The following is a 27,999-nucleotide window of genomic DNA, read 5'->3' as shown; positions in this document are numbered from 1 at the left end:
ACGAGGCAGGTGAAGACAGAAAAGTGTGTTGGTGTTTTGTACCTGGATGGCCCCGAGGTTCTCCGTAAGCTGCTCAGGGTTGGATGTTCCCAGAAGGACTGAGCTCACTCCTTCGTTTCTTAAACACCATGCTGGAGAAAATCACAATGAGTACCCCATCCCCGATGACTAAGCACTGACTATTATTAACAGGAGAAAGGTCAACATTCAGTCTGTCCTTCAAACGCATGCAGGATTCTCAGTGGAGTTTAGCTTTGTTTTTAACTTTAGTGTTCTGTAATAATCCTGTCCAAAACAAGAATGAGTATGAAATGTCTGCACTTCAGTGTAACAGGCAGTCAAAAAAAAAAAAAAGGCACTCTGATGATGTCTTTTGAAGATTAACATTACTGTCAAGATGCAGTGTAAGATGCTCCTTCAGCAGAATGTGCCAGTCAGCCTTACCCACAGCCAGCTGAGGCAGCGTGCAGCCCAGCTTCTCTGCAATGTGGTTTAGCTCCTTCAGCTTAGCTTGCTGCTTTCTTCCATCCTCGCTTACTATTTTCTCCTTCAGCCACTGATACGACTGGCAGGAGATGCGAGACAGACGGAATGAGCGATCAGAAGAACAAGAAGACATTTCAAGAGAAGAGAGTAAGAACAAAAAAAGACTTTAAAAAAGGGGGAAAATTTGCCGTTTCAGTCATAGAGCTGCACGCTTTAGGCATCACACAACAAAGGCTCTATTTAAATTCTTCGACCTTCTCTAGTAAAGTACCTTTGGGCGTACTGACCTTCATTGAGGCCCTTGACGATTCCGGGATGCCGTTTTCATATTTTCCCGTAATGATGCCACACGCTAGCGGTGACCAAGTCATCGCTCCGACTCCTGTGACGACGGAATTCAAAACGGGAGTTAAAACATGGAGCTGCCGTCTCCAGCTGAGCTTCTGCCTCGCAGGGCACCGCTCCCCCGCTCAGGTCCTCTAGACTAGCGGCAGCAGCACATAGCAAACAGCTGGTGGAATCTGCTGAGCTCACTATACAAACTACTGCTCAGCTGTAAACTCCATGATGCTGTTTACATGACGCAGTTATAAACAGCATCATGGAGGAGCGCTGCTGTGATGACATGCTGATGGGGGAGTGGCGGAAAGAGTGAGCGCTTTTTAAAGAGACGGAGGCCAATTTCAAGGTATTAACTGCAAAGTCAGATATTTCTTTTAAGTTGTTTCTGCCATATGCAGCATTTTTATAAGAACTGAAGGCAACACGGTTACTTTGTTATGCTAGAAAATGTCACTGTGAGCTCCTTTAAATGAAATCATAATTTTAAAACCATATTTTGTATAAGGCTAGATTATATTTTTCCGGTATTAAAATTTATCTGAGAGGGACGAAAAAGTAAAAACAAAAGACATCTTCTTATCACTTCAACTATAGAAAATATGTAGATATTCATGTGTTAGGCAACATGTCAGAACATTACAGTAGATTTCCTAACCAGGTTGAGTTTGTGTTGAATCAGTACTTTTAGCCTGTTCTGCAAAAACGTCTACTGGACAAATTAGATTAAGGTTGAGGAAATGACTTGTCGGTGCTGTACTGTACATGCAGTGAATGAAAAAGTGTCTTTTTTTGTTTTTGTTTTAATCAACAGTCTGGTCAGCCTAGCAAAAAGACATTTCCAATTCACATTAACATAAATAATACTTGCCTATTTTGTGATAAAGTTCAGGGAGTTGCACCTCCACTTTCTCTCTCTGAAAGAGGTGATATTCTGCCTGTTCGCACACCGGAGGGATCAAATTAAACTGCCGTGCCACCGAATACGCCTCCTGGTAATTTAAGAGAATAGAAAGAAAAAAAAAAAGAAAATGAATAGTTATTGTAATAATGTAGTCTAATTATAAAGTAATTTTCATACTATATCATTCTCGTTCAGATATATATGCCTGCGAGAGCAAGGCAAAACTTGTAAAGCACAGCTCGGAGTCAGATAATCCATCTTCTGTACAGATTTCCTGAGACACCACACTTAAAGCTTTTCATATACCTGGAAGTGTTTAATCATATCTATTCTTCCCTGTGTGTTTTAAGAGCAAAATACCGAAGCAAGCGCACAAACACGTCTTTTCTCCTTGTTCTTTTCTATAAAGTGTCACAACATAGCACAGATGACCCTGATGTAAACCCAATTCTAGTTATAACCCTGAAAACCTTGAAAAAACGTCAACATTTGTAGGTTTCAGTGAACTCCCAGTCTTCAGCCATCAGAAAGTTAGATAAGCGACTCCCTAAACGCTCACAACAAAACGGTTGATTATTTAAACCATCTTTTATTTGTTTGTCTCCTGCCCTCATCCAGCCCAACAATTACCAGCTACCCTTCATGCGCTGCAGTCTGTGACATGTGGCTCCGGCCTGATCATGTGGGCCAGAGCGCACGTACAGCAAAGAGCTGCCTTGTCACGTACGCTTCAACGCCCCCTTTTAACCCCCCTCATTACCGAAGCTGTCTAAATAACAGAGCCGTCACTGGGGCTTGAACTATTCAAGGATATAAACTCCCTTTCAGCGAGATCACAGGGAGAGAAGATGAATGCAGATTGCAGTGTGTCTACAAAGGGCGTGAAGAGGAGAATATAAGACGGGTGTTTTGTTCACCGCTGTTAGTTTGTGCTCCCAGTCTCAGATCTTCAGGGAAGTACAGGATTGTCTTAGCCCTAATTACAAGCTCATGTAGGCGCATCATGAGTTCTGTGACCGGGGGTCACTGGTTGTTTTATTTCATTCAGCGTCAAGCACTCTTGATACTGAATCAAGAGTGACCAGGCTCTAACTTGTCTCTTACCCCCTTTGTGTTTTGATTCAAAACTTCATTTTAGTGATCAGCATCAGTGATCGTCCCTCTTTCAGTTCTGTTGAGCTGTTCCTGACCCAGCTGGACCACAAACCTTGATGACACCAGAACCACAACAGGCCCGGATTTAACATTGCTGCATTATCTGAGAATATTTCTCTCCAGGTTGATCTTGGGCAGCCAGTTGTGAGCAACAATAACCGAAGGTTCAAATGTTTCTTTTTTGCTGCTGCATATAAACAATCTTCCATCTTGGCTGTTTCTTCAACCTGCTGGTTTCTTGCCTTTCTCCATCCCTGCCTGCTGTAAAATACTTGGATAGAAGCTACTTTTGCTGATCGAGAGGCCTGTTATTCCACTTCCTGTGGTCTTTACGAAGGCTAAAATCTCATTAGTACAATCTTTTTTAATACCAAAAAACCCAGAAATGTCTCCAACAATCCAATGCCAAGGAGATGTTCTAACAGCCAATAGCTGTGATGGTGCTTAGGCTACGATGAAGGTCCCCCAAACTGTGCAGAAAGAGGGCAGCTATGCTCTTGAAATATTTAGGAGGACACGGTAAAAGAGCAGTGGGCCTGAAGATTCACGCCACGATGCCATTCTCATAAATTCAGACCTTAAGTTGTCCACCACAGGGCTCTAAGTCTTTATTTCCTGACATTTGGCTCTGTTCCTCAAAGTTCTGTTGGCGACCTTTTCCAGGTGAAAAACTGGCTCCTCAATTATTGATGGGACAGAATTAGGATTCCTCCTCTGGAGAAAATGATCTCGTCTGTTTCCCTCACTTCGCTCAGAAGTAAGAAATGTGTTCACGCAGGAGATTTTTGTGTTCAGGTCCAGATTTTTGGTCCGTTTGATTTTTTTATTTTAGTGTGGTCGTTTAAATGCGAGTCATTGCTCTAAAGTAACCTGCATGTGTGGGATAAGGCATAACGTCACATGCAATTCATGATGTAGTTTAGTGAAGTACATGTCGTTGCTACATGTGTATCAGACTAGCAATAATGCTATGATAAAACTTATTTTACAGGAGACCGGATCAAACAACAGAAAGTGACATCTTGGTGTAAAAACCTTGTAAGTAGTCTTGTTCAGCATGAATACAAAGCCATGCAGAGCACCAGTCACATTATGTGCTGTGAATAGTTTGTCTATTGTTCATTTTTTACTTCCTGCTGTCAAACTCTTCCTGAGCAGAATCGTGGGTGTGACGTGAAAACTGTCAGAAAGGCAGCATGATCGTTCAGAACGAGGTCACCGTGGAAATTTTCTAAATTTTAGGACCACTGGTGACAATTTGGCTTTTAGAGTCTTTTAAGACACAAACAAACAAAAGAAAAATCACAGTCCAGAGCTCAATAAACACAGCAGAAGAGCGATCCAGAGCTTCATATGTGGCATAATCAGCCAGTCCAAGAGACGCGTCTGCTGTGTCGGCTGATGTTTGCCTACTGGAGCTCTTAAGGTAACCAAGAAAGTTTTTAAAATCCTTCATATTGCAGCTGAAATTGTGTAAAACCATTGTAATCCTGGTCAAGGACGCTGAAGTTATATGAAATAAATTATATTTCTAGCGTAAAAGTAAAGGCAGTGTTACATTTTTATTATACTGGGATGTGACTTTATAACAAGTTTAGACTGAACATTTAGACTTAACACTCAGGAGGACGATGTGTACTGGTTTTACTTTCCTAAAATGTTCCACACTGCGTTGAATTATTTCACATGCTTTCCTCTTTTATCTTATTTACTCCAAGAGAGTGTGCTAAAGACATTTAAGAAAAGCTGAGAGGAACTTACCATGATCTCCATGGCTGTCCACCGAGACGTCCCCCAGTACATGGCCATGCCTTGGTTTATCACATAAGTCATCGCTCGAACAATTTCTGCAGAAAAAGCACATTTTAAATAATGTCAATCAGCTGGACAGACAGTAAGCAACTCGTTGATTTAATTCGCTAAATGAACAACATCTAAATGTTAAAAAATACGTAAACACTGTCGATCCTTTTCTGGGATCAAAAAGGCATTAAATAATCGCTTCCAATGAGTTTCAGTCATAAAAGGAGAAAAGAAGTATTTTCTATTTCTATGACCGCTACAAGTTTGGTTTGTGTACTTTGCTTCCCCAAGAATACATAAAAGAGAAGAACATATTCTGGGGCTGAAACAATTAATCAAATGAGTTATGATTTATCAATTTCAACTAATCTGTCATTTCAGTATGCATGCTGTGAAACATGCCATTTGCTGAAAGGACGCTCTCAGAGCAGATATTATGTTAAAACTGTTCAAAGAATGTATACATCAAGATAAAAAACCTTCTTTGTTTGTAAATATATCTTACCCAGAACTCCTCTAGTTTTACCAAGGTAAAATTCTGTAAATGTAAAAAAGTAAAAAAATCTCATAAGCACCTTTGCTATGTAATCATTAATTGGTTGATTGAAAAACTAGTCGAAACCTGCAATGTATTGATACCAAGTCAAGCAGAAAGGGCTGAACTTTTCACATGTTGATGTTAGAATTAGTTTTTAGCTGGAAGTTATCAAGCGTATAGTGAAGGAATGCTTTGTTGATGCATTTTTGGTAATGAGATTTTAATTTTTTTATTTAAAAAAGGAAAATCAACAATTTGCTTTTTTTCATTTCCCTTTTTACTTCTAACATTGCATAAAATAATCCTAAGAGGTCAGTAGAAAAATATGCAGAATGTGCTACCTGTTTTATCAAATTACTCAATCGTAAGAATAATCCACAGAATAATCGATTACTAAATTAATGGTTAGCTGCAGCCCTGATATCTTCAGGGAACATTTGGTTAATCAGCGACAGCCGTCAGACACTGTGAGACCGAGCCAAACAGAGAAGAAGAAATGTTTTATTTGTGGAGGACAGGAGTTCAAAAATCCCACTACCTGTACATTGGTTTGTCCCAAACTGTTAAAACTCTTGGATTTTCTAACAAGCTCACATACTCAAAGCCTCTGTGATCACGTTCAATCTGCTGCGTTTTTAACGGAGCAATTAAAACTCAAACACTGCTGACTGGGCGAGCCCGGAGCAGTCAGGGCCAACAAAAACTCAAATTAGGACCGTCATTATGGCTATTCATCATCACAATACGCTCACTCCAATTATAACGCCATCCGTCACTGTGGCGGGACTCTTATTTTTTCCACTTCGCACAAGTAGTTCTTGGCAAGGCAGCAGACAATGTGTGGTAATAAAACAAATAATGAGAAAACAAATAGTGGCAACAGAGATCTAGTGCGGGTGGAGGAAACGTGCAAACGCTGACGAGCATTAAAGCAAAGTCCAAAAGATCCAGCAGAACTTAAAGAAAAGCTTTTCTTTCCCCTTTTCATTCAGCAAGAGATAATTAACAACCTGTCGTTCTGAACTGCCTCCTGGGAAAGGAAATAACATGCTGCAATAAAACAACAAAATGTCAATTTCTTTGTTCCTGCTGTTTGTTTCCAACCCTCATCCTGCCCTCCTGACATTTCGTCTTTGTTTTCCAACCATGCTGGGTTCACATTTAAATACAACCTGACACAATTTCCGGGCCATGTAGTGGGAGTGAGCACAAAGCGAGTCTGTGGAAAGCAGGACAACATTTCTGATGCTTGAAGGAGGAAGTGACCAGCGGGGGTTTGTAGACGGGGGGAGTGAGCAGGACAAAAGCAATCAATAAGAAGCCGCTGGGATGAGAAAAGGGAGAAGTCTTTATTGTTTTTTTTTTTCTTCAGGACCACAGTTCACACCGCTAAACCAGAACAGGAAACGAGGTTTCCACAATAAGGTGCTCAGATCCAAACATCATATAATTTTACAGCACATTTTCAAATAAATTATTTAGTGTGTGTTGTATTCTTTAAAAACATATTTTATGTGGATCTAGCTTTGAAGAAATAAGCACATTTTGTGAAATATGGAGCCGTCTCTCGTATATGGAGTATATGGGCAGCTTAGAAAGTATTTCATGTATATTGGGATTAAGGGTTAAAATGTACAGAGTGACTTTTTCTGTGATCTCACTGATTGACTTTTTAAAAAATGTTTCGGTAACACTTTATTTGAAGGGGGGTGAATAAGACTGTCATGACACTGTCATAAACATGACATAACATCTGTCATGAACATGAATAAGGCTTCATGAATATTTATGACTGTTGTCATAAAGCGTCATTCGGTAAATTATGACACTTTTAATACAAAGTTGACATTATTCAAAATGTCTGTGTTATGACAACTTGACATTAACCAATAAATCATTAATGAATAAACTTTACCATTAATAACATAAAGATACCTCATTTTTAAAGTGCAATCAGTAATACTTTTATAACAAATTTATATCAGTAATGATTTATTGGTTAATGTCAAGTTGTCATAACAAAGACATTTTGAATAATGTCAACTTTGTATTAAAAGTGTCATAATTTACAGAATGACGCTTTATGACAAGTCATAAATATTCATAAAGGCTTATTCATGTTCATGACAGGTGTTATGTCATGTTTATGACAGTGTAATGACAGTCTTATTCACACCCCTTCAAATAAAGTGTTACCAATGTTTTTCAATAAACAAAGTGTAAATGCGTTACTGTATGAATTCTCTATAAGCTCCTTTCTAGTGGTCAAATTTGTATTCCCAGAAAAAAACCAGAATTACAAAAATACAAAAACTCCTTCTAAGCTTTTAATTTGGAGATTGGGGCTGAAAAACATATTAACTCTACATAAAGACAAGACTTTAATCTCTTTGTTCCAGATAATTTCTCCAATCTGAAACAGGCTGCAGTTTCAGCACTTTAATTACCTTATTAAGTTTGGTAAAGAAAAAAAGACAACTTATGTTGCGGCTCCTTCCTTGCAGCTGCGTATCAGTTTGTATCAAGAAGATTGCAATTTGCAAGAAGTAAAATTTTAATAGCATGAGAAGCCAATCATGGTTTGCAGCAGAACAGCTGAGGTTCCACAGTGTTTCATTGTGAAAGAGACGTTTCATGATTTCCCTAGCAGATGAATATGGATAAGATGACTCACCCTCCATAGGAGTGTTGCTGTCTGGGCGGTTGGCAAAAACCACGTCTACGTACTCCATCTGCATCCTTTGTAGGGAACCTTTCAGACCTGAGAGACAAATAAATAAAAATAAATAAAGCTAAATGGAAGGTTTCAAAGTACGTTTAGAAGAGATTTTTGTTTTTTGAGCTTATAATAAACTCAAGGTAACCAAAAAACTAAAGTTTCACCTTCGATAATGTGTTTTCTTGACAATCCTCTTTCTGTCTCGGCTCTGATAAAACAAAACAAACCGAGAGAAAAAGCTAAAATCAAGAAACTTCCAGTGCACTGAGGGTTACAAAAAATGAATAAATTCATAAATAAAATTCATCTGTCAATCATGTGGGTCACTCGGACATGTAGCAACTAAAATGAACATTTCAGGATGTTTTATGTAAAAGGATAAGTGTGAATTAACATCATAGGGGATTTCCAGCTCGGCAGGAGTAGACGGAGGTTTGAATCTGCACGGATGTAAAAAAATGTTCTTCAACCTCCTGAGAATAGTTTTCTACTTATCGCCAGACCCAGACGGCAGGGTCTTCCAAGCAGTCTGATATCCTCTGAGTGTTGGAGTTCATCTGTCTGAGTGTTAGAAAACAGGTTTCTTTTTCATCTCTCTTCTACTTGGTTTCAAATTGGTAACAGAGGAAAAACTACAGATTGCACAAAAAACTAAACTCGTCTCAGAAACTCACAGACATTACACATGGATGAAAATAATAGGGTGTAATCCCCTTTTTAAATACTACATGTCTGATTCAAACATACATAAAAAAAGAAAGAGTTGAATTATTAAGTCTGTTGCTTGTTTAGTGCAGCACAGTCTTTAATATGATGCAGCCGAGAACCAGCTGAGATTCTCGGGTTGCAAATACTTTAAATAAAAATACCAGTCTGAGCGTATTTAAAATTTAATTATAGAAACAAAAATATAGAACTGTATCGCGTCATAGAGATTAATGTAGATTAATGAAACAGTTATCACAGCTGCTGCAAAAAATTAATTCTATTGAATATTACTGCTATAATAATTTAATCACTTATCAAATTTCAATTTTGATAAATTTTCATAAGCAAGAAAGCAGAATGAGAAAAAATTATCCTCTCAGTATGTAGTATTATAAGCTTTACTCATCATACTTTGTAGACAGTACCAATATCTAAGAGTTTGGAACTTGCTGGGTAATTAGTGAGGTTTTCTGTTCAATGTTTCATTTTAAGGCATTAACATATAAAAATTTTGACTTCTAAATACAAATGAAACAGGTTCTTTGAGAACATCCTCATTTTTTGCATCATGTGCATTTATGCTATTTTTAATCATCTTTGGTGACAAAGATGACTTACTACTGTAACAAATGCTTGATTTGATCACAAAATGACAAAAAAAAAGTATTTCACCAATGATTTATGTTAAAAAAATGTCCAATGAAAATCAATCAGAGACATTTATCTGATGAAAAGTGAATTGTTTTACTTACTTTCCTCCCCAGTAAAGCTTAGTTGTGATCACCAAGCTGGACCGCCTGAAACGATGAAGGGAAAGAAACAGAAAACAGGAGCGACATGACCTGGGGACACCAGAGTGGTTCACTGTGCTCTCTACTTAGACAAAATGGACTCTGCTGCAACCTCTCCACATTGCGTTAAGTGACTGAGAGGTTCCCTTGTCCAACAACCTGCTGACCATTCATCAACGTGGGATTATTTGCAGTTCAGTACAAGACATCAGGGTCTCTATGGGTGACGTTGACCGTTTAAATCAATTCATGATGTGTTACAGCTCTTAAGAGACCATTTAAAACTATCAGTTTCTCTGAGTTTACTCTTTATAGGTATTTGTTTGAGTAAAATGAACATTGTTCTTTTATTATATGAACTACTGACAGCATGTCTCTGAAATTCCAAGCAAATATCTAGTATTTATTTGCAGAAAATGAGAAATGGCCAAAATAACAAAAAAGCTCTCAGACCTCAAATAATGCAAAGAAAATAAGTTCATATTCATTTATAAACAACAATACTGATGTTTTAACTCAGGAAGAGTTCAGAAATCAATACTTGGTGGAATAAATATGAGGTTTTCAATGGGGTTCAGTGAAATGGTCTCTTTTTTTTTCCAGAGCTGTATTTTATTTTATAATTAAATAATATAGTTTTTCACATTAAATCAATAAATGTAGTTGAGGCATATTATTATTTTAATTATTCCTGTGTTAATTTCCAGCTTTCAAAACTAATCACACATTTAAATGAGTATTTCATAAGTTATTATATTCATAGTTATTTGGCACTATTCACTCTCCATACAGGCGGCTTTAGCTGCTGTATCTGCCAGAGTTGAATCCCATGATGAGTCGAATTGATTCTATGATTTTTTTATTAACTCCATAAAAATATTATTTGTGATATGCTTCTGTGAAATTGCATAATTTTCCATTAAAGACAAACAGAAATTGGGGCGTTAAAAATAAATTTAAATAAACATTATCTTGAGTTTAATTGTATGCAGTATAGAAAAGGAATATTTAGTATTTTGTTTTTCTTCCCATGTTGGAAAACAGTAAAAACTAGTTTCAATTTTTTATCTGTTAAACATTTTGGGTCAGAAAGTTTGTCCAGTTCATGAACAATGTCTTGTTGGATGTTTTGGACCATGTTGGAGTTTCAGTCGGTTGCTTTAGATTTGTGTTAAGTGTTTCTTTAGAATGCATGCTGAATCATTTTTATCATGATGTATTATTTTATATTGATTAAAATTTTCAAAGACACAGACTACAGTAACATGGGACAAATCAATGTATGACCGCACATATCATAGCTCTGTGTTGTATTATTGACACAGACATAATACAAACTGATAACAGCCTTACTCAGCTGCCGTTTTTTTTATTTTCTTCTTTTTTTTCCCTGCACCACTAAATCTCGTCTCTGCACATTCATGAGGACACTCAGTCTGAAATGTCAGGTTCAGTGAGTCTTAACTGTAGCCACATCAAAACGCCCACCGGTGTAATGTAGTCAGCCCAGTACATGACACCACAGCGAGCGGCATAATGACGGAGCCAAATCAGAACAAAGTGGCAAAGAGGCAGCGGCTAAATGTTCCCTGCAGCGTCTGTGTGTTACACGCTTGTTTTCAGAACGCAGTAACCAATAATGGAAACATTGAAACAATGTGGAAAATGTGACTCAGCTCATACATCCATGATTACTTGCTTTCGCATAATTTGAGCAATTTTATAACATGCACAAATATCACATTGAATAAAAATGTAATTATTGTAACTTGGGAGGTGATCCCATAAACACGTACAACTTCCCCTTTGCAGTCCCTTACAGAGTTTATCAATAATATTATAAATAACCAGACATTCTTAAATAAATCCTTAAAATAAATATTTGAAATTGATAGAAAATGAAAATGCTTGCAGGCGAAAGCTCATACATTGAATATTTTATGTTGCAGTTCTGATATACCTGTGAATATATGGCAGATTTAAGATCTAGCTTTAAATTACAACACAAAAATATAGCAAGGATCATGTTTGCTATACTCTGAACATTCAGCATGCATGTTGTCTTTCTACATACGAGTCTCTTTACACACTGAACTATTAACTCAATCCAATACATTAATGTCTTCATTACCTCCAGCATTTCTTCTTGATGATGTTTCCTAGAATGATTTCGGCCCTGCAAGGCAACACAAACGAGACGGGGCTATTAAGCTGCATTTTAAAGCCAGAACTCTTTCTAGCACAACATCAACATTGATGCGATTTCCTGCTGTTAAACCGGACAGGGCAACAATGTTTACAGTGTTAATGATTTTATGGAAACCCCATGTTACTCCATGTTCAACGCGTTTCAAAGTAATTCATCCCCTGTTAACATGTTTGCATCAGTTACTTGTATTTATTTTATAAGTGAATGTGAAAGACCAGTACATAATTGTAAAGTGAAACATTTCCATTCAAACTTTTTAACAGATTCTGAATTGGATTTAGTCCTGGACTCTAGTTGGGTCATTGCATTGTGTACAGAGTCGTTGCCCTCCTGGAAGGTGAACTTCTGCCCCAGTTTCAGGTATTTTGCATCCTGTTCCTGATGAAGAAAGAATAGCATGACGCTGCCAACACTGTGTTTTACTGGGTCCTCTGCAGGGCTTCATACTGTAAAACATGACTTCTTATGTTAACATGAATTTTTCCATCCATGTCTAAAAGTCCTGTAGTACCTGCTAGTGCTGCTCTCTATTATTAAAAAAACCCATATAAGATACATTAAAGTTTGTGTCTGGAATGTGACTGTATGAAAAAATGTTTAAAAGATGCTATTAGAAACATACTGCGACGTTTGTTCCAGCTCGCCTGAACTGTGTACGCTGCAGTGTAAGCATAGCGGATGAGTATATTATCTCAAGTTATGGTCTTTTTCCATTTTTGACCAAAAGTAATTTTATTAGTTTAACCTTCAAAGCTAAACAATATCCTTACTTAAGCTATCAAAGTTAAAATGACTCTAAATAAACATTTCACAAGGAACAGAAAGCCACTTGCTAAAGTGTATTATGTATCATGTGCGTTTCCCCCCAGAAATCAGAAACTCTCTTATGTGTGCGTCTAAAACCTACAGTAAATTTCAAATTAAAATAAAAAAGATAACCTCCAATCCACAGTCACACATCAGTAAGTAAAATATTTAACTGGCGTTTGCTCGGCTTCATTCAAACTCTGAAGTTCACCCAACACCCACCTGCCACCTGCGTAAACCTCGGCTGTGTCAAACAAGTTGACTCCGCTCTCATAGGCGATGGTCATTAGCTGCTCTGCAACCTGCAAAAGAGGAGAGAAATGATAAAAAAGTTCTTTCAGAGAGTGAATTAAACATTAATAAAACCTTGAAAACTAGGACAACTAATAAAAGCATGACACAGTAGATTGTATCTAAACATTAGTGGTGCATATAAGCTGGGAGGCTTCTGCAGGGCATGAATACTATTTAAAGTAACTCATTTATGCAACTTATTTTTATAGCGATCTTCAGCATAAATACAGAGTTTAGTAACAGAGCTTCGCCCTCCCAACAGCCGCTGAAAACACATGAACGTACTTCAGGAAATAATGATTCCTCAAACAGAAAATAAGGTTTTGTTGCTTGCTGCCCAACTTGTGAAGTTGCTGCAACTTAAATTTTATTGAGTTACCAAAAGTGTGGAAAAAAAATATCGGTCATGGAAAATAAAGAGGTGTCAATTAACAGGGTAATAGAAGAAAACTAAGAACCAATTGCTTTAACAAGTTTTAGAAACAATGAATTCATGTAGTTGTTTTCTGTAGGAATTTTTCAGTCTCTTGCTTTGCTGTGGATTAATTTTGGTCAACTTTTTTTTTTTCCCAACATCACTTCAAATCTACAGATTTAGGAACTTTACCAGAAGGTCATGTCTGGCTATCAATCGCATTTGCTAGACATCACAACAGCAATGAAGGATCTTCTAGGTGCTAAAGGTGCTTGACATTAAGAGATTGTGTAATTTTGTGTTGAATTAGGAGAAACTCCACTTTCATTAGTTTTGTTGAGTTGCTTTAATTATTCCTGTTTGATTTGTTTTTGGATAACAGCAGCTAGCTTTCACATTTTGCTTAAAAAACGTAATTTGCATTGGGGGTTTGAATCAGTACGTAGTAAGGGTTACAACATTATACAAATCTATGACCAGCTCAATGATCCATAATTAAACTTTTTTTTAATTACTTTATATTAAGTATGGCCACTGCTTTCAAAGTCCATCCATATGCAGAGACTGCCTGAGTATTAATGGAAGTCTAGCACTTTTCAGGGAAAGTTGAGAAAAAGAACAACGTTCTCACTATTAAGTGACTCGGTAAGAGTCTCTGAGTCCTGGACAGCCCTTTGGACAGGTAGAGCAGAATAAATAAAAAAGAAATACATTGTATAAAAAGAGAGACTAGTTAAGTGAAGAAGTATGAGTGGACGGAGAAAATGAACTGTTTGAATTTCCATTCTTCTGTCAGAGGCACGCAGTACTCTGGGTACCAGAGAGCGATCATTACTACAGGGAAGGAACACCTAGCTCTTCTTTTCACAAAGGTCCAATGTTAGAAGGTAATTTAAAAGTTAGCGAGATGATGGAAGTTAAATGAAGCAAACAAAAAAAAGAGAGAAGTGCACAAGACGCACAACGGTATTAAACGTGTCAACTTGATAAATGTGAAGGTGAGAGTTGTAAAGACTTAATAAGAAACAAAGGCTGAGACAATGACTAGAATCACTCTCCAAAGGGCAACTTGTCCTTTATGTGACTAAAAGGCCAAACCCTGTCGGAAACTGTAAAAAATATATGCCTGGAGAGCCAGAGGGTTTTTACTATAATGTATTACATTTACATTTTTGTACAAATTGATGCTCTTAGCTAAATGCATGAACTGAAAAGCCATGCTTTTCCACTCTCATTGGTAAATAAGTGAGTCATTAAAGTTTCAGAAATATGATGTTGTCAACACCTCAGGCTTCTTGTTTTTCCTGGTCTGCAAAGGTTTATGGAAAACAAAAGCATGACAGACAGAGGGAGAACAATGAAAACCAACGTTTTTTTCTTCTCTCACAACCCCAGATTCAAGGCCGCCACGGCTTCCCACATCCTACCCACACAGCAGCGAGAGAGGACTTTATGACGGAGCTGCTTCCTCACCTCCAAACTCCAGGCTGCAGCAGAATCAGAGCTGCAGCACCAAGGCTTTCTAAAACTCACTATGCAATTTATAGATCTGGTTTTGACCTTTTTGAATGAGTAAGCAATGTATACTTGCTTACCCACACACTCTTGAACTTTCTGTCTGGAAACCAGGAATATGAAAGTAGAACTATACTTAAATACACACACACAAAAAAGACTTTAAAAACTATGAGTAATGACTTTTAGGTGAAGTACTTTTTAAATATTAACTGCAAGTTATTTATTTATTCATAAGAGGTTTACACATCCTACTAATGACATACAGTGTAATTTATGGGACGTGGCATTAATTATATTCAACTATGCAATGTTAAATTGGGACTACATGACCTGACCGAACGCCATGCAGCTCTTTGGATTCATTAAGTCTTCCACAAACAATCACATCAATTCCTTTTTTTTATTGTGTAGGTTGATCAGAGTTTCCAATAAATCCCAATAAGTAATCCACGACTTCTCGTTTTACATTTGACGCAACACAGAGGCCTCTTCTTCAATGCAATGAGAACTTTTTATTAACTTCCTACCAAAGCTGAATGTTTTACAGACATTCATAACGGCAGATTAGTGACAGTTTTTCATCCCAACTCGGCAAACTTGGAACCTCAGTGAAGTAATTCTTAAAAAAAGAGAAACTGGTGACATGAAAACATTTCTGGTCAAGTCGCACAGAGGAAAAAGACCGTAATTCTATTATCTACTATAATAGAGATTAACTAATTTTAGAGGTTGTTATTGTACTAAGGTTGTCAACAGTTCTGTAAAAACTCCTGTTTTTTGATCAAATATTTTTGATCTCGGGTGAAGTGCGTTTTGGGCTCTATATCGAAACTGTTGTATTTTACAAAACTGCGATGGAAATACTTTTTTCCTCATATGAATCTCACTAGTTTGTAGCTACACTGATCTCCTTGGACAAGAGTTCAGATTAGCAAAAGTGTCATTAAAAATTTTCGAATCCAGCTCTTCTGCAAAATTGCCAACTAAAGTTTTCCAAAAACGCTGCATACGTAGCCACTCCTAACAATAAGGGGCTTGATGCTGCAACGCCTCATTAAGATGCCAACATAAATGATGACCAATAGTGCCGTGGCTCTCGTAAATATATCTCATCTCATTTCTTAATTATGATTTTAATTGCATTCCTTAATCGAAACACCTCAATTGTAAAATTGTGGGGGGAGGGGGGGGGGCGTTACATTAGCAAATATCAACAATATTTTACTCACATTTGTAATAGAAACGGAGCAAATGTTTACTTGCGTACAGATCTTCTGTCAGCTGCACTAAAAAGAAAATCTGGATATGCTTTTTTCTGAATTTCCCCCCCCCCCCCAGATGTGCACTGATTCGGTGTGCGCTAACAAGCTTTTCCCTCATAACTCTCTGCTGTTCACGTCGCCTGAAGTCACTGAGAAATATGAGTGACACTGGCGTTGAGGCACCAGGGACATACAGAATAATGGAGTGAAAAAGGGTGCAGCATTTCAAGAGGTCATCATGTAACTAGACGGCACTCAGCCTTTAGGTAGGAAAAATGACTCGGTTACATAAGCATTTTCTTTCTCTGTCCTCCGGGATCAGCTCTGCTCGCTTTTCTGTCACTATGTGTACGAGGATCTGATGACCAGGGCCAGGAACCTGAACCCGACATCAAATAATATTAATGTAAATCAGCAAAGAGCGTGAAGGGGACTTGTGTTCACATATGTACATATATAATGTGTGTCCTTTGCCTCTAAAAGCACAGTGGTGTTTTGAAAGTTTACATGTTATGCAACGACCAAACTTTGACTTTGTATACACGCATTTCTCATTTAAAAATGAATTATCTTGATCTGACTGAATGATGATCACATCACAGATTTCTCTATATTCCTACAAGTTTATTTTTGAACTTCTGTCATTGTTCATAAATGTAGAAAGTAGCAATAAAACAGGAAATGTTTCGTCTGACTTAATTTCAGACGAATAAAAGGTTTTCTGAAGATTTTGTGGGTGTGTTCTACGTGTGACGGCAGTCGGCTGTGTTCTCCTCATGTGCAGTAAAACAAAAATCCTTTTCTTTAAAAGCGGCCGAACTCTTTCAGACCTTGGAAAACAAACTTGAACTTTCAGGCGACTCATCCAAAAGGTAAGCCATGAAATAAAAACCGATCCAAGCATTATCATGCCCACAGTAAATGATGGTAGCAGAAGCATTATGCTGTGGGGTTGAACTGTTTATTTTCAAAGGTTGATGGATTTAAATAGGTAGTTTTGATTGCCAGGTGTCTGAAACATGAAAAGAGATTTTATTTTTCATTGTCAAATTACTACTAAGTCCAAGGTTGTACTTAAAGTAGCAACAGAAAAGAGTTTGACTTTAAAGACGTGTAATACCCACAGATTTAATGAGACGCTGGGATTTTTATTAGGTTCAAGATTATTTAATCACTTTTTTAAATTAATGGCCTAAGTATCTTTTTGCCAAAAGTGGTTTTATTTGGTCTAAATCACATTTTGGCCAAAAGAAAAAACGTATGCCAATAATTTAGGAACTCGACGATTTGGAGGATTTTTTTGCTGAATTTTTATTTTTTTTATTTATGTCAGACTGAAGGTGGAAACCCCTGAAGAAGAAATGCACACAAACGGAAATAAAAGGTGGGGATGTTTTTCATACCTCGTCTGTTATCTGTCCTCCAAATGTCACCCATGTACCTGCAGGAGAGGGAGAAACAGAGACTTCTCATCACTTGGGAATTTCATCACCGTTTCTCCACCGTCAGTCGTTTTGTCAGTGCTGCTCTGTGTTTGCCTCTGACATCCTGCAGTAAACACAACTAATCTCTACATTGTCACACCAGCCGATGGAGGCTGTCAGGCTCCCGAGAGAAGAATCTGTCCTGTTCAGCGCCGCCTCCGAGGGCTGAGGGATCACCTTGTGTGAACGCCCGTTAGTCACTCTGTCTTTACGGGTGACTGTTTCTGTTTGCCGCTGTCGCGCATATTTAGAGGACCTTGTCTCCCCTGTCCTTATGTCCATTTTCTGACTATATGCCTATCTGTGTGTGGAGAGTGCACATCTGGACAAATAGGCCCCTGAGGGCCTTGCAGACAAAACAGAAGAGCCAGACAAAAGGGTGATCCTCCACTTTGAGGAGGAGACAGTAAATCCTCAGTTGTACAGTTCCTTGGTGAATACAAACCTGGAAGAAAATGCTTCCTATTCAGCTCATGTCAGAACAGGTTTGAAAACTGTCTCCAGAGGGAATCACAGAAATACACAAAGCGTTGGAAACTGCAAAAATATTTATGCTGCCTGCAGAGAAAATGTAAAATTTTATAAAGAAACTCATAAAAATGGACAATAATATATCATAGAGAATTGCTTATGGAACATTTATGGGTATTTTTTTGTTGAATGGAAAATTATTATTTATAGATTTTGGCTTTCAAAGTAAGTTAAGTTTGTTTCAATTATTCTTTTGAACAAATCTTTTACCGCCACCTTCCCAGACATTTCAAGAACCTACATTATCAATGAATATTCAAACTCTTTTAAGTCAGTATTATTCTGCTGCTGTGATGATAAATTACTTACTCACCACGTTCTCCAAACATTTATTTTCCTAATAGAGCCGGATATTGTCGCTGGGGAGAGGGATATTTGTGTTTCCCTTGTGGACCTGTTACGTCTATGACATGATGTCAAAAAAGTCGAAGATGATGGATGGGCGGACAGAAGGACAGATGATGGGAGATTATGATAATTTCAAAATACTGTCCAGCCCAATTGACCAAAAACAATTAAAAAAGTAAAATAAGCTAGATAAATTATTTGTTTCCTTTTTAGTGTCTGAATGGATTATAATGAATATCATAAACTGTGACAGCATTTATGTTTGTAATCTCCTCCCAGACTCAGTTATTCTTTAAGAATTGCTTTAAAATATTCAAGAGTTTAGACCTCTAAGTAACTTAGTAAAACTTAATGGTGTCAGACACACAAGTGGAATCTGTTAAAAAATGTGTTTAATAAGCTACATTCAGCTCCTGCAGACAACATTACTGCGGCATTTAGACTTTTGATCAAACTACAAGTGTCTCCCCTTTATTTGTTTACATTTTTATTCCATTTATTATTTTGTTATTTGGACTTCAGTAGCATTACAATAAATAATTGTTTCATAACATTTCTTACAAATAAAAATCTGTGTTGTGTCTCAAGTGCATCAATCACAGAAGCAGCTGCAAGAAACATGACGATGTAGATGCCAGGTCACATGTGGTACAAAAATCTTCTAAAAACCTGAGAAGGAAAATCTGTCCTCACATGAATCGAAAAATATTACAACAGTGCAACTTTAACTATGTCTCATTTAGCTGACATGTTTTCACTATTGTTGTTGAAGTGTCACTAAATTCAAAAGGTTCCAAAAAACAAAATGGAAACAGAAAATAGCCGTAATATTAAACAATTTTCCTTTTCTTCAAAGAATGCAACAATTTAGGTATTCACTGTTTTGGGTTATGCCTCAAACGAATCAGCTCCTCCCTTGTTCTGCTTTCACTCTCATCCTGCTGAATCTCTCATCCAAATGCTGAACTCTTTACACAAAGAGGCCGTTCTTTCTCTGACTTTACTGACCTCCACTTCTAAACTTTCATAAAACTATGGAATAAAAACAAAAATCTCATCCTCACATCCCACTAGAGGAGAAGTAATGATATAGCGGCGCTCATTATTCTGTACAGATGGCACCCTAAAGACACACCGGCTCTGTTGCGGCGCAACGCGTTACTACTAGAGGTGTGCCGATCGATCGGTCACCGATCATAATCGGGCCGATTTTCGTGAAAAAGTGCATGATCGGTGATCGGCGATCATTGGCTCTTGTTGCCGATACCAATCACCTGCATCTCATTTCGCAGGCTGCCTGTGCAGCTGGTCTCCTCTTTCCTTCACGCTGCGCAAACGCGCAGCAACAAATCCTAAGCGATGTGGAACTATAACGCACTGAGTGAATGGGGACGTTTGCGTGTTGCGGCGGAAAATTGAAGCACATCAAAATGCATCAACACAACGAAGCTAATACGACATAAAAACAATGCCTTACTTGATGGAGTTTGGCTACATCGAGGCTCACCGCAGTAAAAAAGACATATGGAGGATCAGATAGCAGGTAAAGCAGCGCACAGCTGCAAACACTCACCTGGATTAGCATGACGGTCAGAAAGCTAAACAAATAACCCGCAAAATTATTTAAGTCTTCGAGCTGCGATGTAAGACGCTGGTTCTGCTCTCGCTGTTGAACCGCTGCTACGCTACAGGTAGTAATATTTCACAGACGGAGCACCGCTTCTGCTCCACCTGGTAGTGACTCTCACACCGAACCTCTGTTTAAAGCTGCAGCATCTAACCTAAAAAAATACATTTTACATACGTATTAAAACTTTCGCTGTCCTAACATGAGACAGATAATCTCTAAAAAAATCGATCTCCTCCCTGCTCTGCATAATTACTCCGCTCAGTCAGAAACAGCCACTCAGAACTAGCAGTAATCAGCTAGCCGACATGCTATCAGGAAGTTTTCATTCAGTAACTCAGGATTGTTTATTGTAATGAATCCTGTATTTGCCTTTGAATGTTAAGTTTTATACTTGAATTTTTTTTGGCAATGTTGAGAGGTTTTATTTTGGCTCTTTGCATTATTTAGCCTCTTCAGAGCCTTCATATGTTATCAGTCTGTTAAAGATAGTTTTACCGATAGCAGTACAATTTGCAGAATGCCTGTTTTGTTTAGTTTTCTTCTTGGAAAAAGTTATTAAAAACAAGTTTTTGTCTAAATTAAGGTGAATTCATGGTTCCTTTTTCCACATAATGTAACCGGTAGTGTTTATGATAAAAAAAAAAAAATAATTATGTGATCGGTATCGGTGATTGGTGATCGGCCCTCATGGGTGATCGGTATTGGTATCGGCAGGAAAAAACCTGATGGGCACATCTCTAATTACTACAATCTAATAAGGAACAGAAAGTTCAGATTTTTGACATGTATCACCAGCAGAATGGCAATCACAGCTCGCCAGAGTGACGGGCTGGAGCAATGTCAGCGCCTGAAGGAAAAGTCTCTTCAGGACATTGTTAACGCCAGTAACCATGGCAGCTTTGGTTATCCTCAAATGCAGCTTGAAGCAGAGCCATTACGGCGCGGCCTTACAAATGCTGCAGTGCAGCTTCATAACACATGTTGCTACCTTGAACCACTTTCCACGCACAAGCTTTTTGCATGTATGCGAGAGCTCAGTCGTCTCTCTAATCTGACGCCGGAGCGGGGGAAACGTAACCGCTGCTGACGGATTTCCGTTTGAGACTCAGCGTGGGATGACGAGCCTGCAGAGCTCTAATGTCAAGGCTGCTGCTCCTCATGACCCAGCTCGGCCTTCTGTTTGAGGGAAGCTAAAGCCCTGATTACATCAAGCTAAAGATGGAAACTGCTGAAGGTGTCACTTGATGCTGCTTTGGAGCTTTAGTTAAGGCAGTGACACTTTAGCATCTCTAGCTGAAACTGTGACGAGTTCAACTCAACCGAGCTCTAATTAACTTCGAGTAAACAACTGGGGAAAATGGTAACTGTTATATGTATTGTTTAAAATCATGCCCTATGACAAACACTGTTTCTTATGAACAAGTTATTCTACAAAAAGGCGCACTCTTGGCAAAACGTGTCATCCTTTTAAGTTCTTTTAACCCTAATTAATAGGAGCAACTGGTGACTTTGCCCTTACATTTTCATCCTGTGACTTTGTTTTTTACGTTGTAGAGAGTAAAATGAACATGTTGCGTACTGTTCACTATTTTTGTGGTTTTCAAAAGGTAGAAAAAAGGTTGAATGATATAACAGCAGAAATAAAAAAAGAAATCAATAAGGCTTGAAGAGCAGCGCAGACAGGACAAAGTGATGCAACTGAACTGAAAATAAGTGCGCAAGTGAGGATACAAAAATGATCTTCAGGCTCAACTCACTTCTGCATGAGGACTTGTATCTTGCAGTACATTTTATCCCTTGAGAACAAAAAGAACCTGGTCAAAGCTTTGTTCAAGTCTGGAGGATTTTTATGCACTTTTTCTAAATATATTCTAGTTTTATTTGTGTTTGTTGGCATCATTCGTCCCCTGGTGGCTCAAGTTTCTGCATGTCTGTCTGAGTTTGAGCTGCTCTTGGTTCCTGGATGTCCTCAGTAACCTGTGTCTTGTCTACCACCTGTGACTAATCTCTCACCCACATCCACACACTTAATCACTTCTACCATTACAAATAGCCTCCATTAATTACTGTCACATCCTCTGCTCAGCATCAGCCTCAATATCAAGTTTCCTGCCCTTCTGGACTTTAGTTTTATCCTGCTGAACTTCCCGCTTCCTTTATCACCTTAAGTTTGTTTAATGAAGTTTTTTTTTTTAACTATTCCCGTGTTGTCCAGTTATTATTCATGGTAAACATAAAGAAGGCTCAAAGGTAATTCAAAGGACCTGCAGCACAGGAAACTAATTTCTGTTTTAAGGGGGAAAAGAAACCAAAGACATTGAGCTCTGATACTTTAAAAGCCAGGTTTGTCATGTAGGTTCCCATAATTACCCTTGAAGAATCGGGAAATACTTTTGTCTCTCGATGTCGAACGTTGGTAGAGACATCTCCAAAATACTTATTCCTGTAATTGCAATGAAATAAGCTTTTACGTATATTGACTCATGGTAGCTGAGTACAAATGCACTCCCCACTCTGTTCAGATGTTTGTCAGAAAGACAGTTTTAAAGCCAAGTGTCATTTTCTTTTCACGTCAGCCACAGCTACTTTGATCTGTTTTGGTTCTTAAAACAATCATCAAGAGTAGGCAGAGTGAGTAGGCATGACTAAGCTTTGCTGTTCGCAACCAGGCTGTGTGGAAAAACTGACAGAGGAGAGTTGGGTGTAAACTGAAGCCTCACAAAGGGTTTCCTTTGAACACGTATCAATCATCATGCGATATCTAATGTAAATTAGGTTGATAAAGGTTTGAAAGAGTTTTAAAGTTAATCCCTGCCGTTGCTTAATCACAGTTAAGTGATTTGTAACATTTATTTATTATTGTTTCGTTAGATTTATGAAAGAAAAAAAATCAGTTTTCAAGTACTTGCTGCACAGAATATACATTTTTGCTGTTCAACTATTAACTAATGTAGCATAAAAAGCCAAAAATGACTGTTGATCAGTCATGCTGTCTCCTTTCTGCAGTCAGTTTTGGGATGCTAACAGCTGCTTAATTCTCCAAGGTCTGAATAAGGTTTCTTTTTTTTTTTGGTAAAGTGTTTCAATAAAATTCTTTTAAACCATAGAAATGACGGAAACTGTGTGTGGCTTTGAAAATAACCTAACCTTGGCACACAATCACCACCAGATGCATACAGATTCAGGATATCTTGTATGTTCCCATGATTAAAACCATTTTGTGCATGAAAGATAAAAAATAAAAAAAAATCCAACAAATCATTTAATCATGCTGAATAATTTTAAAGATTTTAGTATGGCAATTCAACAGAATTTGAAGGATTTTCAGCTCTGAATCGCAATCCCAGTGCAGGTAGTGTAAATGCGTTAAGTGCTTTCGACAAAATCATAGTTGTTAGGCGTCTTCCTCAGCATGTTGTTATCAGGATCCGATTCCGCTCATCTGAAATCAGGGGACAGCGGCGGATCTCCAGAGTCCTGCTAATGACCTCATTATTTGACTCAGGTGTGCTGAAGCAGAGACACATGTAAAAGTTGCAGGGCACTGGCCCTCGAGTCCTGGATTTGAAAAAACCCCTGCTGTGGCTGTCCAAAGGCAATTGTGTCCACTCAACCAGAGTTTGGCAGCTAAAACTTTACATTTAGTTAGCCGGTCCCCTGGTGCTGCACTGTGGCTGTTAATGTTTACTTGTGTTTTTAGCCAGTGAGGAGAGGTGCGATTGAATGTGAGAGGATAACAAATCGCTCGATAGACCACACTTCTGAGATGATGGTTGAGCCTGATATCATCTGATAACAGCAGAAAACGAGACGTTGTGAGGACAGTGGCCTATGCGGCATCTCTCTCCTTGAGAAGCGCCACTGTGACATGCTCCGTCCAGCTGTCTTGCATACTGCAGGACTGCAGGAATTTCTTGGGGAACTTTCTAAGAATACATTATTAGTGCCGCATCAGTGCAGCAAGAATCCAGGGAAGAAGACCTGGACCTGAATAATGCGTTTTGAGTGTGTGAGACAACAATAAAAAAATAAAAGAAAATAAAAAAAGGTTGAGATGATACTGCTCATGAATTCTGCATGAGCACTTTCTCATGTTAGCATCACCAACAACCTAAAATGTGCTTTCACATTAAAAACAAACTCTCTGCACAATCTCTCCATAATTCCAACCAATTACTAAGTGTGTGTGTGTGTGTGTGTTTACAGCATGCCACTGCAAACCCCGTGGTCAGTGTGTTGGCAGGAAAAGGGAGTTATCAGTGGCTGCAGGCTGCTCCTGCTCTAACGTTCTCATGAATTTGTTAATAGCCTATCAATCAGTCCATCCTCCAGGTTCCTCTCTCTGGATGGTCTTTGCTTAACTGATTCGGTTTCAAGCAGACAGAGTCAATTTACATCTTTAGAGAGATGCAAATTGAGGTGTAATTATATTGTGTTTTGCTTAGATGTTAGCAGAACGTGAGCAGAGATTAAGTTTCTTCCTGATCCATAGTGAGAGAGTTTAAACTCAGTCCCGTTTCTGAATATTTTAAAATCTGACATTCTGGAAAAACAGCCAGACGGGGAGTAGTGCTTATTAATATAACAGAGCCTTGCAAAGTTTTCACCCCTCCTAAAGTATTTCACATTTTTGCACACAGCCACACACTTACATGTGTTTTATTGCATTTTTATGTCTGACTATATTGTGAGGAGAAAATGGTTTAATGTTTTCTACAGCTATTTGTATTTATTCCCCTTTACTTGCTTAACCTGAAATGAAATTGAGTGCAGCCACCTGCCTCTAGAAGTTTCCTAATAAGTAGATTGAATCCACCTGTTTCAGTTTAATCTCAGCATGAACACAGCAAGTCTTAGACATGGCCGTCCACCGAAAATGTCAGGACAGGCAAGGAGAACATTAGTCAGAGAAGCAGAGGACTGTGGTAACTTTGGAGTTGCTCCAGAGATCTACAGCTCAGCTGCGAGAATCTGCAGACTGTTATTTATGCACTCTGCTCATCTGGATTTTACAGAAGAGTGGTCAGAAGAAGCCATGGGACATCTAATTTAAACCTATTGCCCACATTAGGCATGTAGGAGCAACAGCAGGAGAAAGAAAGAAGGGGTCCTGGTCAGATGAGAATAAAATGCAACTTTTCCGATATGAATTAATGAATCTAGTTGAGTCACCATGGAATGAAAGTTCACCATTCAACACAACGATGACCCTAAACAAACCGCTGGAACTATAATGAAATCAAAGAGTGACCTGCTCAAAAATGGACCTAAATCCAAAACAGAATCTGACTTAATGTTCATACGTTATCCATCCAATCATACTTGGCTTGAACAACTTTCCAAAGAAGAATGGGCAAAATTTTGAGTCTCAAGATGCACATTTGAAGCATATCCCTGACCTCATCAAATTTTTGGTGAGGTAAAAATTTACAACAACTCTTTGCAGAAATTAATTTGCAGTTATGAAAACAAAAAAAAGTGGTTTAATAAATTATCATTACATAGAGATAAAACCATCAGTTTTTATGGTAAGAATTTTTTTTTTTACTGTAAGAGCCTGAAGCAGACCAAATGCAAATTAACCTAGTCAATTAAGAAACAGTGTGAGTCCAATTTAAAATGCAATAAAGTTTGGTTGAATACTAAAAAATACTTCCAGAAAGCCTGGAGATCCTTAAATTAATATTTATTTTACAGTGATTCCTGAGAATAGGGACAAAACAGGTCCTATGGATAAAGCACAAAATTTCAATAAAATATACACAAAATATAATTTTTCAAATATATGACTAAACTAACCTGGGTCATGTGAGCACAACAATGTATATTTTCCAAGTATTTGCTGAATATTTTTTTATTTTAAACATTGTAGTCGGTGGATGATGCCTGTAAAAGCCCTTGTCCAGGAGCAGAACTCAATACATTATAATAGTTTAAAATAATTAAAGAAGTACTAAAATTATATATTATGACAATTAAGTATATCCATCCATTTTCTTACACCCTTGTCCCTTAGTGTGGTCGGGAGGGTTGCTGGTGCATTTCTCCAGCTAGCGTACCGGGCGAGAGGCGGGGTTCACCCTGGACAGGTCGCCAGTCTGTCGCAGGGCAACACAGAGACACACAGGACACACAACCATGCACACACACTCACACCTAAGGGCAATTTGGAGAGGCCAATTAACCTGACAGTCATGTTTTTGGACTGTGGGAGGAAACCGGAGTACCCGGAGAAAACCCACGCATGCACAGGAGAACATGCAAACTCCATGCAGAAAGACTGGGGCCGGGAATCGAACCCAGAACCTTCTTGCTGCAAGGCAACAGCTCTACCAACTGTGCCACTATAAGTAGTCATATAAATAATTATAAAGGTATCAATAAATTGAATTAAAAATCATTTCAGTTCTGTGTCAACTCCGTCATGCAGTGTCAACTCCGTCAGATGGACTTTTTGTTGTTTTTTGTTTTAAATAATATTTATTTTGTTTCATGAGAAGCATTTGTCTGTAAAATATGTAAAAATATCACTAGTAGGGTCATTAAAAATTATTTTTTATTTTTGTCAGACAAAGTTCTGGGTCAGGTCGATTAAAAATGTAATTGTTTTAAAAAATGTTGCAACTGGGAGCCTGTACCTTAGCATCTTTACATTTCCAAAACATTATATGTCATATTTGCATACATAAGGTTGAGAAATAACAAAAAAATTATGGGAAAATTAAAACCCATTTTGTCCCCATTGTCAAGAATCACTGTTTAACAAACCTTCCATTACACTGCACTAATCCTCCTTTTTTTTTAACCCCACTTAGAAAGTGTTTTGTCAGCATCTTGGAGAACGTCCCACAATTCTTTTGTGAATTTCAGTTTCTTCACATTATCTCTGTGTGTTTCCGTGAATTCAGAGCTCCATGGAGGCCTCACCATCTGCTCCTGGACTTCCTGCGACTTTGTTCTTACTCAGCCCATGTGTTTGAACATGCTGTCGCACCGCAAAATGAGTTTTAGACGATTCTGGCGCCTCGGTGTTGCTACTGTGGGAAGATTAGGAGTTTAAAAAGGTCTTAAAATTTTCTTTTGGATTCTATGTTGTTTTTAGTTTTACAATCTGCATGTGTTTGGGGAGGATTTAGATGAAGTAGGAAAGATGAAAAGATAGCTTTAATGTATTTGCTTTGCCGCATGAACACCCATGCCATAATGACATTGCATTGGGAATTATTGTTCACTGCAAATGCAATGTCTAGAGTGATTCTTAACCTTTTTTGAGGTACCGAACCCATCAGATTCATATGCGCATTCACTGAACCCTTCTTTCGTGATAAAATGATTTTTTCCCTCCAAACTCTACCTTTTAAGAAGACAAATCACTAAGTCTTCTTCAAAGGTAGAGTCTCTGAGAACAGTTCTTCAAAATATAGTCAGTGTTTTCAGCACAGTTGAGCTGACTGTCCAGGAACAACCCAAGGAATTTAAAATGTGCCACAGTTTCAACAGGTTGGCCATCGAGAGAAACTGTAACAATTTTAAGGTCTTGTTTAGATCATTTAATTAGCTCTACATTCTTAAGAGAATGAAAATTTAATAATAAATAATAAAGACTTGGCGGCATTCTGATTTAGTAATGTAATTATATTAGTTGTGTTACCACCCCCACGCCACTTGAGGCAGTAGCAAACCCGAAAAGATGCAACTAAGGAGCAGATTTAGAACTACACCGAAAGTTACAGAATTTGGTAAAAACTGTGAGCTTTGCTGAAATAATTAAAGACACAAGTTCAAATCCATGCTGAGAGTGGAGCTCCTTCAATCAGTGCTCCTCCACAGCTCTGATTGGCTAAGCAATGTAACGTGATCCTCTGCAGCAAGTGATGGCAAAGCATGGCGCGTCATCACGACTTTACGCAAGTGTGTTTTTACCTCCGCGGCAGAGGCTCCGCCGAATCCCTGAGACCGACCGAGATCGAACCCAGGTTAAGAACCACTGGCCTAGAATGTGTAGTCCATTGTATAGAGTAATGAAATTAACAAAGCAAAATCTCTATAAATATTGGA

The 27,999-nt window shown here is 38.1% G+C and overlaps 1 protein-coding gene across 5 annotated transcripts in view; it reads right to left on the bottom strand.

Moving 5' to 3' along the window:
- The window catches only part of kcnab1a (potassium voltage-gated channel subfamily A regulatory beta subunit 1a), a 97,335-nt gene that overhangs the window by 3,176 nt on the left and 66,160 nt on the right, over positions 1 to 27,999 (bottom strand). For all 5 annotated transcript variants that reach the window (XM_008425314.2, XM_008425315.2, XM_008425316.2 and 2 more), the window contains 11 exons: positions 17,352 to 17,389; positions 12,682 to 12,761; positions 11,575 to 11,619; positions 9,405 to 9,449; positions 8,109 to 8,152; positions 7,900 to 7,986; positions 4,646 to 4,731; positions 1,697 to 1,817; positions 774 to 868; positions 445 to 565; positions 43 to 131 (listed from right to left, as the gene is read on the bottom strand). In XM_008425314.2, coding sequence (XP_008423536.1) covers positions 43 to 131; positions 445 to 565; positions 774 to 868; positions 1,697 to 1,817; positions 4,646 to 4,731; positions 7,900 to 7,986; positions 8,109 to 8,152; positions 9,405 to 9,449; positions 11,575 to 11,619; positions 12,682 to 12,761; positions 17,352 to 17,389 — 851 coding nt within the window. The remainder of the gene's footprint in view (positions 1 to 42; positions 132 to 444; positions 566 to 773; positions 869 to 1,696; positions 1,818 to 4,645; positions 4,732 to 7,899; positions 7,987 to 8,108; positions 8,153 to 9,404; positions 9,450 to 11,574; positions 11,620 to 12,681; positions 12,762 to 17,351; positions 17,390 to 27,999) is intronic.

Source organism: Poecilia reticulata, linkage group LG13 (genome assembly GCF_000633615.1).
Source record: "Poecilia reticulata strain Guanapo linkage group LG13, Guppy_female_1.0+MT, whole genome shotgun sequence".
NCBI lineage: Eukaryota > Metazoa > Chordata > Actinopteri > Cyprinodontiformes > Poeciliidae > Poecilia > Poecilia reticulata.
The sequence above is the reverse complement of the archived record's forward strand: the minus strand, read 5'-3'. Positions and strand labels throughout refer to the sequence as shown.